Genomic DNA, 14,754 nt, shown 5'->3' on the forward strand with positions numbered 1-14,754 from the left:
ACCTGTTCACCTCCAGGGGTGGGGGTGGGAGCTGAGACCTGAGTCCCCTCGCCTCCAGACGCCCTCAGGTCTCCCTGAAGGCTGCCAGAGTTGCTCTTCTGGCAGTTGGGAGAGACTGGCCAAACTTGCGGAGGGCGGGGAGCAGGCGGGCAGCGGCGCTAGGAGTGGTCTGTGGTTTCTGGGGTGCTGGGCAGGGACAGAGGTTAGGCAGACATGTGATGAGAGGCAGAAGAATGGAGATGACCTTTGAAAGTCCCTTCCAGTTCGAGTAGGGGGATGAGAAAGGGACCAGAATGTCAGGGGAGTTGAGTGATGGTTCAGGAGAAGAGCATGGACTGGGGTTAAGTATGGTCAACCCTGTCTCCCCTGCCCCCCTCCATGCCAGTGGCTGGGTGGGGCTGACCCTAGTGTAGGGAGCCGGTGTTAGGAGCCTGTGGGGAGCCTGGGGGGAGGGGGCAGAGGGGGCAGAAGGGGCAGGAGAGGGACCCAGCCTCTGGGACACCCAGGGGGGAAGGCAACAGAGGCCCCCTGCCCCCTACAAGGCTACTGGAGGAGATCTCTTCCTCGAGGGCGAGGGAGGGAGGGCGGCCCTGGCCCTGGCCCATGACAGAGACGTGAAGCGGAGAGACCCCTGCGCCCTGGCTGGGGGCGGCGGTGCCAGTCAGCCTGCCAGGTTCCTGCCGCTGCCTGGGAAGCGCCCAGCCAGAGATCCTTATCCAGGACATGCACAGAACTGGTTTCTCGACTGGCAGCGCCAAGGGGGACAGGGACAGGAAGAAGCCGAGAGGTCAGGAGGGCAGCAGGCCTGTGGTAGTGGGGGGAGGGCCCGCCCAGACACCCCTGGTCCCCGCTGGATCCACAGTCTCCCCCAGCTCCTCCGGGGCCTCACTGGCACAGGCACAGACCCTGCTTCTTACGCTCATTCGACAACTCGCCCATTCGAGTTCTGTATGGACCCAGCTCCCCACCCACCCCATCCAGCGGCCTGCCCCCCATCTCTCAGGTATGTGGGCCCAGCCAGGGGAAATACCTGGTTGGACACAGCTCCTCCCGGCCCTGTTTCCGACTCCCCCCACCCCCTCTCCCCCACAATACTCGAGGCTCCTGAGGTGGGGGGGAGGGGCAGGGAGCCAACAGGCAGGAGTGGGGGGCAGCCGGGGTGGAGGGGGTGGGCTGGAGAATCTCCTCAAAGGCTGTTCCCTTTCATCTCCCCGCCACAAAGGGCCTGGCCGCCCCAGCCCCATCCATCTTGCTCCTGTGGCAGTCCTCAGGCGGCCCTTTGTCAGGACGGGGTCAGAGGGCCTGACCAGCGCCCCCTCCCCCGACTCCCTCGGGCCCCCTCCACCACTGGCCCTCAGTCAGCTCCCCTCCCGCCCGCTGGATTCCCCCTCCTCCCTGACCCCTATGTCTCCTCCAATGGGCTCCTCCCAGCCTCTCCCTCTCCTAGGCACCCTCTGGGGTTCAGGGTTCCGCTCTGGCCCCACTCTGCCTAGCTCCCCTGTGGGTTCAGGAGGCTTGGCCCTTCTTGCCACACACAGCCACGGAGCTGCCATTGGGTTCTGGGGGCCTCTGTGGCACCCGGGCCTTGGGCTCCCTTCAGACTTTATCCTCATTGATCTGGCCATGCCCTGAATCTCTTGGTTTTGGCGTTGCTAGGCCTTCTCAGCCCCATGCTCCTGTCCCTTGCCAAGTGTGTGCACCTCAGTTTCCCTGAGATGTTGGTGCAGGCTCCGTGCCCTTGCTGTGGCATGGCAGCCACCCAACCCGGGGAGAGTCACACATGCCCCCTCCCTGGCCCCTGCCCTCCTTCCTTTTCTGGCTCTTCTGCCCTGGTCGCAGGAGCAAGGGAGGCTGGGTGGCCCAGGTCCCTCCACTGCCCCCTCCGTGGTTGAACTCTGAGAAGCCTGACTTGTAGAGAAGGTTCTGCCTACAGAATTTTGGGGATGCAAGTAGGGGGGCGTTGGGGGCCCCTGTGCACTTTCTCCTAAAAGCACTGCTGAGTAATGAAGGCCCAGGTAACAGGTAACGGAAGAGGAGGAAGAGGGCCTTGGGGATGGGAGGGCAGGCTGGAGGGACTTTCTCACGGGTTGCGCCAGGCTGGACCAGATGGGTGAGGTGGCCCCTCCCTGATCCCATCTCCTGAGTCTGGGACTTAACTTCCCTGTCATCTTAGTCTGGAGGGCGGGGGAGCACAGGGGAAGCAGAGCCAGGGGAAGGGCCTCACCCTGGGGAGTCCCAAGCTCAGGGGAGACACACTGCCATTGCCTTCAAGGAGCCCCAGTCTGACTGGAGAGGCCCAGTCCCCACCCACTGGGAGCCTCCAGTCTGATGGGGGAGACCCAGTCCTTACCCTCCAGGAGCCCCCAGTCTGATGGGGAAAGCCCAGTCCCTGCCCTCCTGGACTTTCTTATATATTTTTTAAGATTTTATTTATTCATGAGAGACACACACAGAGAGAGAGGCAGAGACACAGGCAGAGGGAGAAGCAGGCTCCATGCAGGGAGCCCGACGTGGGACTCAATCCTGGGACTCCAGGATCACGCCCTGGGCCAAAGGCAGGCGCCAAACCACTGAGCCACCCAGGGATCCCCCCTCCTGGACTTCTTGGGAGGGCTTCTCTTTCCTCAACAATTTGATTCCATAAACAAACTGGTCAGAAAAACAAGAGCAGATGCTCCAGTCACAAGGGCATGAGAAGTAGGCAGGAAGAGTCTGAGAAAAGGTCACTCCAGGGTGGGCATGGGAGTGAAGCTAAAGTGGGAAGGGTGGGCTGGGGAGTCCACAGCCTGGATGGGCATCCATGGGGGCTGAGGTCAAGGATGGCGTGGGAGGGGAGGAGGTGATGCAAAAAGGAGATGGAGCCAGGCCTCAGGCTGAGGAATTAGGGTGCTTCTGGATTAAAACAAATAAAACTGGCATCCATAAACCCCAGATTCATTTCTCCATTTCTGAAAACAGCCCTCCAGCCCCCCAGGACTGGAGCCAGAGGGCCACCCTGGACACCCCCCTTTCTCTCACCCCTCATTCCTGCCTTATGCATCACTGGGTCTCTGTGGTCCCTGACTTTCTTTCCACCCTCTGCTCCAGTCAGTCTCTCCCTGACTGCCACCTGGCCCTGCCTCCCCACCCCACCCCCCACTGCTTTCCTCTATCCATCTTCACCTGGCAGCCAGGGGGGACTCCTAAAGCACAGGTGGGATGCCGCCCCCTTTAAATCCTTCACTAGCCTGTCATTACTCTTGGAAGCAAATAAGGAATATTGACTGTGGCTCTCTGAAGGCCCCCACTGCCCTGCACTCCAGGCCCCAGACCCTGGGCAGCCCCAAACTGTTTTTGAGGAGGCCTAGACCCCATTGTTCTCTCTGCCTGGGGTACCTTCCCCTCTGATTCACCCCACTAAATCCCTCAGGCCCCCCTAAGTTCTTTGTTCTCCAAAACACCTGCTCTCCCAACACAGCCGCCCACCCCCAGTCTAAGCCAGGTCTCTTCTGGTGCTCCCCTCCCTCTGCCCCTTTTCCCCCAAGTGTCTGCATTTGTGGTTTCATTGTCCCTTCCCACTAAAGGTCTATGCCCTCCCGGAGGCCCCAATAAGGCAAGGATCTTGTCCACAGGATGCATTTCTGAGTTCCCAGCCTAAGGCAGGGCGTCAGGCTCCCAGGAGGCTCTCAGCAAATAGTGGTTGGCCGCACATATGAAAGGGCCCTCAGCTCCCCCACCCCACGACTGGCCTCCCCAGGACTCTGGACACCGTCTCCCCACTCCTTGGCCCTACCCCACTGCCCTCTGGGGCAGTACGTGGCCTCTCCTGGGGCACCTTGGTCTTGCAGGGAGAAGAGGCTCACCTGCCACATACAGGCTGTGAAGCATAACCACTGGCTGTCAGCTCTGCTGGTGGGAGAGGCCTCTTGGGGCTAGGTGGGGAGCCAAGCTCTGGAGGAGAGCTGGGCACCCACGGGCGAGTGGGTGGCATGCTGAGCAGGGGAGGAGCACATGTAGGAAGGAGTAGGGGCCACGTCTTGAATGGCTGCTGATACCAGTCTGCACTGTATTCTGGGCAAAAAGAGGGATCTGACCAAGGTGAGTTTGTTTTGTTTTATTGTTTCTTAAACAGAGCACTGACCTAATACAGTTTATCCTTTTTTGTGTTTTTTTGTTTTTAATATTTTATTTATTTATTCCTGAAAGAGAGAGAGAGAGGCAGAGACACAGGCAGAGGGAGAAGCAGGCTCCATGCAGGGAGCCCGACGTGGGACTCCAGGATCAGGCCCTGGGCTGAAGGTGGCGCTAAACCGCTGAGCCACCCAGGCTGCCCCAGTTTGTGTTTTGAAGGACAACCTCAGTCCTCGCATTTTGGAGGGGTGGGTCAGAGAGGTGGGACCTTCACTTTGTGGGGGCTTACTATTGCTAAATGCTATGTCCTTTTTTTTTTTTTTTAACTTTATTTATTCGTGAGAAAGAGAGAGGCAGGGACACAGGCAGAGGGAGAAGCAGGCTCCATGCAGGGACTCCATGTGGGATTCAATCCCAGGACTCCAGGATCATGCCCTGAGCTGAAGGCAGACACCCAACCACTAAGCCACTCAGAGGTCCCAAGCTTGCAGCATCTGAAGTCAACTTTCCATGATGTAGGGAAACATTCTATTTGACAGAGTTGAATGAGCAGGATAGGGGCAGGAGAAGCACTTGGCGACTTTGCCTGGATTTGGCTGGCCCCCAACTGAAGCTTCCCAGCACAAGCCTTTAGGTTACAGAACGAAGGCTCGGAGATCATGGATGGAGCAAGTGGTAGAAGTAGGACAGAACCTCTCTTCTTTTTTTGTTTTTAAAAGATATTTATTTATTCATGAGAAACAGAGAGAGAGAGGCAGAGACATAGGCAGAGAGAGAAGGAGGCTCCATGCAGGGAGCCCTATGCAAGACTTGATCCTGGGACCCCAGGATCACACCCTGGGCCAAAGGCAGGTGCTCAACCGCTGAGCCACCCAGGCGTCCCAGAACCTCCCTTCTTCTAACACTTGTGCTCACTTCACCCCATGAAGCCATGATGATGGAAAAGCAGGCCAGGCAGGCCAGCTAGAAGGTACTGCTGCGTGAAACTAGGTGAGCCATGAGATGGTCCAGTCGAGGGCCTCGGCCTGCAGAAGGAGGGCAGGCACTTGATGGGGAGATGGTGATAGAACTTGGAAGGCATGGCAGCCCCGGTGGCGCAGCGGTTTAGCGCCGCCTGCAGCCCAGGGCATGATCCTGGAAACCCTGGATCGAGTCTCAGGTCGGGCTCTCTGCGTGGAACCTGCTTCTCCCTCTGCCTGTGTCTCTGCCTCTCTCTCTCTGTCTCTATGAATAAATAAATAAAATCTTTAAAAAAAAAAAAGAACTTGGAAGGCACCGTGCAGTGGAGACTTGACCCAAATGAGGAGGCATGGGAAGGTGGGTGGGAGCCGGCAGGAGGGCTGTGTAGGTCTCAAGGCTGATAGCTCAGAACCAGAGGGCAGGCAGGACAATGGTCTCATCAGGAGACCTTGGTGGGAACGAGGCCAGCCTGTGGGCGTTGGTGAGCTCATCTGGAACCGCGTGGGAGGCCAAGGCCAGACCTGGGGTCTTCCACAGATGGGAGGCGGAGGACTGAAGGAACAATCAGAGGAGAGTGTGGGAGAAGGTGGGAGTCGGCTCCTCAGTACCCAGTGTCCCTGCTGAGAGGTCCAGGGCAAGCCTGGAAGCCAGGGCGGTGCAGGAGGCTGCAGGAGGAGCCGAGGGATGAGGGAAGGCCCCCCTCATTGTGGCCCCACTCCCCCTGCTGCTGACACACTTGCTTCTCACACCGCACTTCAGAAGCAAAGTGGCACTCGTGACTTTATCTGTCCCCTTCCCAATGAACCAGAGACAGGTTGTATTTTTTTAAAACATTTTAATAAAATTAACCAATAAATATTCTACACTGTGTAGGCTACAGGGACAAGGGGTGGAAGCCAGAGGACCATCTTTCCCACTGGGGCCCTCAGGTCACTGTGCAGAAAGAGAGGCTGTGCTTTGGGCAGGTTCGGGACTGCTGGCTAGGGAGGGGGAGTGATTCTGGAATGGGTGATGTGGGCTCTTGCCATCCATCCCTCTTTGTTGGGAGAGGGTGTGAGTAGGGGCCCTAAAAAGCAGAACCCTGCTAGAGGCATCCCAGCATCCCCAGAAGTGAGCAGGGGGAGGGGAGAGCTAGCCTAGGAGGAAAGGGGGAGGGGCAGCCCGGGGGGGGGGGGGGCCGGGGGGGAGCAGTGAGGCAGGGCAAGTTGAGGGGGGCGGCTGGGGGGGCTGGGGGCCGGCTCTGGCAGCTCCTGGACCCACAGCCAGCTGCTCACTCTCGGACGTAGACCCTGGTGCACACGATATCATCAGCTGTCATGGTCTAGAGGGACAGAAGCCAGAAGTCATTGTGAACCTGGAAGGCCCATGCTCCTGTGGCTTGGGAGACCAAACCTACTTCTAGAATCAGGACCAACAGGTGGGAGCTGGTCCCTAGATGCCCTGGTGTCCTGGGAGGGAGGATGGCAATGGAGCCCCGAGGGTTTGTGCTCCAGCCTCCTCCCCGAGCCGGGAGGGTCACCCAGGGAACTGCTGGGCCTCTCGGGGCACATGCTTTTTTCCACACAGAGGACCACATCATAGTCACAGAGTAGCACCGTGAGGGACAGGGACAGTCCTGCTCCAGCAGCCCCCCAGGAGCTGGGGGGTGCCCAGTACAGCTGGTCTTGCACCTCCTATGCCCTAGAGTGTCTCAGAACCGCCCCCCACCGAGGCTAGTGCTGGGCTGGCGCTGGGCTGGCAGGAGGCAGGTCTTACCAGGACCAGCTCCCCGTCATTGGTCAGCTCCCTGGTCCAGGAGGTCTTGGGGCCGTCTCCCTTCAAAAGCCTCTGCTCGCAGACCATTTTGTTCTCGCTCTCCCACTTCACCAGGCTCTGCGAGAGAGAGGCCAAGTGAGTGGGGCTCGCAGCGAGGATGATGCAGCCAGAGGGACTTCATCCCCTGGAAGTGGAGCCACGAATCCTGGAGAAGACTGGAAAATGGCCTTTGGGAGATTGGGAGGCTGGGTAATGGACACCACAACGTCCCAGCACTCACCTTACAGGGTCTGCCGTCCACAGTCTGCTCCTCAAACTCTTCCCCGACCTTGAAGTTGACCTCCGTGGTCCGCACCGTGGTGGAGGTCTTGATGTAGAATGTGTCTCCCTCTTGTTTGATCTCCACTGCTGGCTTGGAAGCCGCAGCCACGGCGATTTTCCTCAGCATCACGTTCACCCCTGCGCAGAGAGGAGGGAGGCTGGCTTTCAGGGATGCCCCGGGCCCATGCCTCACTCGTCCCCACAGTTCAGTCCAGGGCAGGGCAGCAGCACCCTGCAGGCCTACCCCGCTGACCAGCAGCCCCGACCCCGAGGTCTAGCTCTTCACTCTCGAGGTCTAGCTCTTCACTCTCGGCATTCTCAGGGGCAGACTCTCCCTATTCCCCTCACCCAGCAGGCATCTTCACCTTAGCCCTGTTCACCTCCCTTGGGGCCCTCTGTCCACCTTGCTTGCGACCCTCCGTGATGATTCACCCCTGCCCAAGTACAGGCCAGACCCTCCCCAGCCAGGCGTTACCACTCCTGTCTTGGAAGTAGAGGCCACTTCCTCTCTGCCTTGGGCACCTCCCCTTCCTAGTGCTAGGCCGGTATTCCTTTGCCCAATCCCTGTCCCTCTCCGCAATGGGGAGCAGAGACCCTCAGCAGTGACAAGCTGGGGCAGCTCTCCCCCTTTATAGAGCAGCCTAGCCCAAGGAAGCCAGAGGCTCCACAGTAGATCCACTGGACCCCAATGTCCACCTGGCTGAGTCTCCCTTTTAGGCCAGGTGACCCTGGGCAAATGGGAGGCATGTATGGGACCCAGCACACACAGCGCTAGGCACACCTGTCCTTTTTTTTTTTTTTTTTTTTTGGCACACCTGTCCTTATTGCTGTCCTTATTTTTTACTGAGAAAAGGAAACCGAAGAAAAAGCCAGCGCTGAGGCTCAGACCAAGTTGCCTGCATCAGACCCTTGCTGGCCCGGCCTCCAGGTGGGATCCTGTGCCCATCTCCCCTGAAGGGACAGATGGGGACCCTGTCCTCCCCCCGCCCCTATATGTTCCTTACTCTAGGATCACCCTGACCTGGGGGCGGTCAGGCCTTCTCTGTGGATTCAGAGTCTCCCGAGCCTATCCACCGTGTCCTTCCCCAAACTGGATCCCTTCTCTTTGGCTCCCCTGTCATTAAGAAGGGTGAGGAAGCCAGGAGAGTGAGACAACAAGCCACCAGGTAGGCCTTGCTGGCCAGGGCCAGGTCTGAGCATCACCAACCCACTTCACCTGCCTGTGCCCCCACACTGAACCAGCAGAGAGCTTCAGAGAGGCAATGGGTGGGGACAAGAGGGCCAAGAAGGGGTAGATCAGGCAACCTGGGCTTCCTGGCCCTCCTCCAGACCTGGGTTCCTAGAGAAACAAATCCTCTTTTCCCTTAGCACTAAAGCAGACCCACTTTGTTCCAGAAAGAAGAGAGCGGGAGAGCAGAGGTCTCCCCCTGGAGCCCCGGGAGCCCCCTCCTTGGCTGTTGATCTCATGGGTCCAGGGAGAAGTGACCAGGATTCCCAGATCCAGTGGCCTTGGCAGGGGAGACACATCTCATCCCATCCTCACCTGGAAGTCACCTCACCATCTAACATTCACCCTTCCTGCTACAGGAGCAGAAGCTGCTCACACACTCTGCCTAGCACAGTGAGTGAGACATTTATCACCCAACACCTGAGCATTCCTCTCCAGAAAAGGGATACTTGACCAAGGGCAGAGGGGGCAAGGAGGGGCCAAGCTTCCTGCAGGGGCCAGCCTGGGCTGGAGGGGCTCGGGCTCAGCGGAGAGGCCACTCCAGCCAGGGCTGTTTGTCTAATGGATCTGTTTTCAATCTGCCCCAGCAGGGCCTGAGGAGGGCACGTGGCTCTGAGAGACCCCGCAGGGAGGACAAACAGGCCAAAGACAGACAGACAACAGGGCCAGGCTTTGGCTCCTATTCTGCAGCTGGGCCTTCGGGTGTGCCCAGCCACCTCCTGCTTCATCCACTGGAGAGGGGCCAGAATCCAGGGATGGGGAAAGGAACACGTTTGGTTTTTTGGGTTTTTTGTTTTGTTTTGTTTTGTTTTTGTTTTTTAATTGCAGCAAAGGCAGAGCGGGAAAGACAGACAGGGTTTGAAGACGTATGGTGGTTTAGACGCAAGAACTAATGGCAAGGAATGATGGAAACACAGCATTCCAGACCCTTCCCAGGTCTGGACTCACTCCTACACCCTGCCCTGCATGGACTGTGACCTCCACCTCCCCCTACCTAAGGAGGGGGTCACCGTGTTCAGCCCAGAGATCCAGGGCATGCTTACCCTCTGGCTGCTCAGCTCCTGGGGGGCTTCCCAATTGCTGAGGTCCTTAAGCAACCTCCCTCTCTTCCCAGAGCCTCTCCCACACACCAGTGGGCACACAGGAGTTGGGAAAGGCAGAGTAGACTTAGCTTCCCCCACTTTTAACCAATACACCCAGCAGGGCTGCAGCTTCAGGGAGGGAGGGAGAAGAGAACTGGCATTTTCGGAAATGGGGGGTTGGGGTTTCACACGAAGCCATTTGTTGAAATCTAAGAAAGTGATAATTATCCAGAGTGATTTAGGACGCTGGAACTGCCCACTGTAGGAAAATATTTGTGTCACAAATGGAGGGTGGGGGCACAGAGTGGAAAGTGCTGAAGGGGGAGGGAAGGGGCAACCATGGGAGCTGGGGTGGCCAGTCACCTGGCAGGTGGAGCCCGGCACAGAGGGAGAAGGAACCTGCCCCAGGGACTGGGCTACTGGCAGCAGAGTGGGGGCAGAGGGGCTGGACCAGGTCCGAGGGGCTCGGCTGAGTAGGGACCCAAGCTCCCAGCCTGGGTGCAGAGTTTGCAGCCTCTGACCTGTGGAGAGCTCCCTGGCCCCACCCCCGAGGAATACTGACCTCCTGTTCTGGTTTCCATTTGATTCACAAGCTGGTCACTACAGCAGCTGGCCTCTGGGGCGCCCCGCCAGAGAAAGGATCTAAACCTCCTGGCCCTAAGGCCCCCCGACCCAGGAGAATGGCCCCTTTTTTGGGGATGCAGATACCCAACCTCCGTGCCTTGACCCCCACTGTCCTTTCTTTCTCACACCCACCTCCGCTCCTGCAAGCTCCACCATCTCCTTACCCAGCACTTTGAGCAAATCCTCGAAGTTTTCTGATCGGATAATCTTCCAATTGCCAGAGAAGTTGGGCATGGTAGAGGTGCGGGTGGCGGTCCCCTTAGATGCTTTGGTTGGATCACCGGAGGCTGAGTCTCCTAGTCAAAAGGGCTGTTGCGGTGGCCTTTGCTTGGTGGTGAGACTCAGGACAGGACACGTCCCACCCAGGGCAACCCCAGAGCTGGCTTGGGCTCCGCGCCGGCCGCTTTTATACCCTGTACGGCCCGCCCCTGCCGGAGAGAGGGAGAGAGGGAGGGAAAGAGGGAGAGAGGGAGAGAGAGAGGTGGCCCCGCCTCCCGCCCCGCCCCCCACCCCACCTGGGGGGCCCTGAGCCCGGGCTCCGGATCTGGTCGCCTTCGGCGGGTCCGGGGGCTGGCCAGGGGCCAAGGCAGCTGGCTCGGGGCGAGCGCTCGGATTGGGCTCTCCACCAAGAGGAAGGGGCGCCGGGTCGGGGTGCAGATCCACGGGTCTCTCGTCGCCAGGGTCACGGCTCACCAGGTCCCCGGGCCTCCCGGACCTGACTCCTGACTCGGGGCAATCGACTCCTTGGCGCCAGACACCTAGTGACACCACGGGCGGGCGATCCCCACCCCGAGCCGAGCGGCGCTGGGCTCCACCGGGCCTGACCCCCATGGGTCTAGGGTGACCGCAGGGAGCTGAGAGAGCCGCGGGCGAGGCCAGGGGCGGTCGCGCCAGACACTCGAATAGGCTAATGGCGCCCCCTGCTGGAACGGCCTGGGGGTGGGAGGGGGTGCCGCACCAGCTCCCGCGGGCCTCCAAGGGGCTCAGGGCTGCGGCAGGGTCGGGGACTCTGGGGACTGGCTCAGGAGACTCCTTCCTCTTATTGAGTTGGACGGGCATCGAAGGGTTAAGCAGGAGCCCCGGGCTCGAGGCTGGGGAGGGCAGAGGTCACAGCCAATCACTTGACACGAGCTCTTAATTAAGGCTCTTTCTCTGTCTCCGGGCTCCCCAACCCCCAGGGGATCGCAGCAGGCGGCGGGGGTGGGGATGGAGGCTTGGAGCCCCCGCGCGCCGCGTGGCCACCCCAGTTGGAGGGAGACCGGGTGCTCCGGGGAGGGGTGGAGCGGGGTCTCAGGTGTCACCTCCCACCTGCGGCTGCTCAGGAGCTCAAAGGAGGGGGCAGGGCCCAGCTCCCCACCCCGAGCCCCGTTTTGGGAGGGCTGGTTGCCAGAAACTGACGGAAGCGAGCGGGGAGCCCCAGAGAGCGGCCGGGAGGTCCGAAGCCGCAGAGCGCGGATGGGTGGAGGCGGACGGGCCAGCGGCGCTCTCCTGGCCAGCGGCGCTCTCGGGAGGCTGCTGGGGATGCTGTGGCCCAGCTGCCCTCGGCGAAGGCATGCACGTGGCCCCGCTGCCGGCGCTGCACCCCCCGCCGCCACCCTCCCGGGACTGTGCTCCCAGCTCCTTGCGAGGGGAGGCAAGCAGGAAACACCCCACATCTGGTGCCTGCGCCGGCCCCTCCCTGCCAGCGTGGCCGTGGGTGGAGCAGAGGACAGGCTTGCTGAGATCCTGAACCCTTTCCGTTAGAGCCCTGGACCGGTCTGAGAGTTGGGGGCCTTGGGTGGGGAGGAGTCGAGGAAACAGAGCCAAAGCTGAGGGGCTGGAGGCTTCTCCAAAGACCGGAGAGGGCTGGAGCCACTGTGCTGCAAGGAGGGAAATCTCTGAATAATGGATGTGTAGAAACACTAAAGCAGCGAGGGTGCCTTGGAGCAGGAGATGTGGGGGTTCTATGATAGAAGGGACTTCATGGGCCCCGCAAGGGGAGCGATCAAGGGTCAGGTTTGAAGAAGAGACCCTTCAGCCTGGCTTTAGGGTCCAGGGTTTGTGTGGGAGGGCTTAGCCGGTGGGGGAGGCCTGGGCTTCTGGAAGCAAGGGGTGGGGGAGCTCTTTGAGGAAGGATAGACCGAAGCAGAGGTGGTGGAGGGAAGGGGCAGCCCCTGGGGGGCAGTGCTTCAGACCCAGCCTTTCAGCCAGCCGCCTGTCATCCTCCCCCCACCAGCTGGCTCTTGCTGCTGTAGGTAAAGAGAGGGGAATTAGGTTCTGACTGTGAATCAGGCTCCCAGCCAAAGGGATGAGGAGAGGCTTGGGGGAGGAGGGAAGCTGGCAGGAACCCGACACCTGACACCCCTCCTGCCCCCCTTTCCATTCTAGTCACTCTCTCGACCTCCTCTCCACTCCAGCCCTCTTGAGCCCCTAGCTGGAAGAGTCCAGTACCAGGCTCAGGAGGCATCTTTCCTGCTGCAGAAGAGAAGGCCGGTGCAGGCCCTGTCCCCCATAAGCCTGGCAACTCAGGATGTCAGAACCTCACCAAGAGAACTCATCAGGAGGCCAGCCCTATGGGGAGCAGGGGGGCTGGGGGGGGGATGTGGTCTGGCTCAGGATCCTGGGGCGGCTGGAAGGGGGGCTCCCTGGGGTGGGGGCAGGGAGGCCTGCGCCCACTCCCCCCCCCTCACTTCCTCACTCCCCCCCACTGGCCTGGCAGCCAAAAGTTCCAGAGAGACACAAGTAAGACAAAGGGAAGTCAGACTAGGAGGGGAATTTTTTCCAGATGTGAGTGTTTGTGGTTTGGCAGCTCTGGGCCTGAGCTCCAGCCTCTGCACCCCAACCCTGGCTGGGGGAGGAGGGGAAAGGGTCTGGAGCAGGGTGCCAGGAAGCTGGGCTGGGGTCTCAGCCCACAGGAGCATCTGGTCAGCAAGTGGGGGCGGCTTAGGGAACATGCAGAGGGCTGGGGGATACTATGGGTGGAACAGAGGGTTGGGGGATGGGACAGGGGGCTAACCGAGGAGGTGGGGGAGCCCAGGGGCAGGGACCAGGCCCAGAGCCAGGCCGCAGGGAAGGGCTTAGCCCCTGTCTGTCACTCAGTCACAAACAACTGGCTTTAATTTCCTGAGTGTCGCTGGCCTTTTCATTAGGACCAAACCTGTTGCAGATCCGCTGGGTGGGGGGTGGAGGGGCGGCGGAGAGCACCCGTTCTTCCTTTCTAGGAATGTTGGTCAGACCCCTACTGGGGGCTCCCCCAGGAATTTGGATACTGGGGAGCAGTGTAAAGTTGGTAAGAAAAGCTGGGGGAGTATCAGCAGAATGGGGGTGGAGCGGGGTGGGGAGGAAACAGGCCTGAGAGCTCAGCAAGGAACATTCTGGGGCTTTGTTCCCATGGCCTTGTGGCTAAGAGGAAGGTGGCTGGTTTTGCCGTGGAAGGAATGGGGGTGGGCACACTTCTGGCTGGGTGGAGAAGCCTGAGCATGAGTGGGTATAGATGTGTGCGTGATGGAGGAGTCAGGGGCTTGGGAGGAGAAGCTGTCTCTAGCCCTCTCCACTCTCTCTTGAGGATGGGGCAGGAGGGACCACCAGCTCAGCTGGGGATGGAAAGGGTGGGAGACAGGCAGTCCCAGTAGCTCAGTGGTTTAGTGCACCTTCAGCCCAGGGTATGATCCTGGAGACCCAGGATCGAGTCCCATGTCAGGCTTCCTGCATGGAGCCTGCTTCTCCCTCTGCCTGTGTCTGTCTGTCTGTCTCTCTCTCTCTCTCCGTGTCTCATGAATAAATAAATAAAATCTTAAAAAAAAAAAAAAAAAAGGAAAGGGTGGGAGAATCGTGAACCCCTCCCCGCTCCCCAACCTGGGACCAAGAAGATTCTCTGGTCAAGGTCAGCACTTGGAGAAGAGCCTCACCCCAAGCAGTGTTATTGTATCCGCTGCGTCACAGAGTGTGTTGGCTGGGAGTCTTGTAGAAATTAAACCCAGGCGAGGCTGGACACGGGGTCTCTGCCACTCAGCAGAGGGGCAGCAGCGTGGGCAGAACTTTTGGGGTGGGGGGGGCGAGTGTAGAATAAAGGAGCTAGGAGTAGCTGGGCCCAGACAGTGGTGTCCCCTGGCCCCAAGCCCTCAGCATTCAGTGTGGTGCAGCGTGAACTCAAGCATCTTGCCTCCTGGTCTGACCCTCAGTACAGAGGGGAATGTTCCGGTTTTGTCTGTTTGCCTGGGTTCAGGGATCTAGCCCCTTTCAGATCTGGTAAGGCCTGGCTCGGATTCTCCCCACAGATTGCTGTTACAGCAGGGAACAGGGCTTCCAGCCAGCTGGTAGACCGGGTCAGACATCTGGAAAGCAGGCAACTCCTGTCCGTTCAAGCCAGGGAAGGTGCGAGCAGAGAAGCCCTAGTGATGTAAAGAAAGGGCTGGGGGCTGGCCTGGAAAGGAGGGCCTGGAGGTGACCTCCAGGGCCAGCCCCCAGCCCTGCTGAACTGAGCAGGGTCAGAGCCTCAGGTGGGAGGAGGGCTGCCCTCTCCAGGGGAAATCACAGAGCAGGGGAGGGTCTGAGCGGCACCCAGGCGGCCAAGCAGCTCCTCTGTTGTTTTTGGCTCTGCTACCTGGTTCCCAGCTGCCAACGCTGTTCTCAGGGCTGGGCTGGGCGCGCTGAGCCGGGCAGGCGAGCAGGAGGAGGTGAGGATGCACTGGCTGA

General features: G+C 59.8%; 1 protein-coding gene across 2 annotated transcripts; it reads right to left on the bottom strand.

Moving 5' to 3' along the window:
- Positions 1-5,893: 5,893 nt before the first annotated feature.
- Positions 5,894-10,955, bottom strand: CRABP2 (cellular retinoic acid binding protein 2). Of its 2 annotated transcripts, XM_041762698.1 has the most exons (5): positions 10,596-10,955; positions 10,245-10,389; positions 7,106-7,284; positions 6,826-6,942; positions 5,894-6,391 (listed from the first exon to the last, which is right to left on the bottom strand). In XM_041762698.1, the coding sequence occupies exons 2-5, from the start codon at positions 10,312-10,314 to the stop codon at positions 6,341-6,343; spliced, it is 417 nt and encodes a 138-aa protein (XP_041618632.1). In that variant the 5' UTR covers positions 10,315-10,389; positions 10,596-10,955; the 3' UTR covers positions 5,894-6,340. The 2 variants fall into 2 exon arrangements, with proteins under 2 accessions (XP_041618632.1, XP_041618622.1); XM_041762688.1 differs by lacking the exon at positions 10,596-10,955 and having other exon boundaries at positions 5,895-6,391; positions 10,245-10,575.
- Between the last annotated feature and the right edge of the window lie 3,799 nt (positions 10,956-14,754).

This window comes from Vulpes lagopus, chromosome 1, assembly GCF_018345385.1.
Source record: "Vulpes lagopus strain Blue_001 chromosome 1, ASM1834538v1, whole genome shotgun sequence".
Taxonomy (NCBI): Eukaryota; Metazoa; Chordata; class Mammalia; order Carnivora; family Canidae; genus Vulpes; species Vulpes lagopus.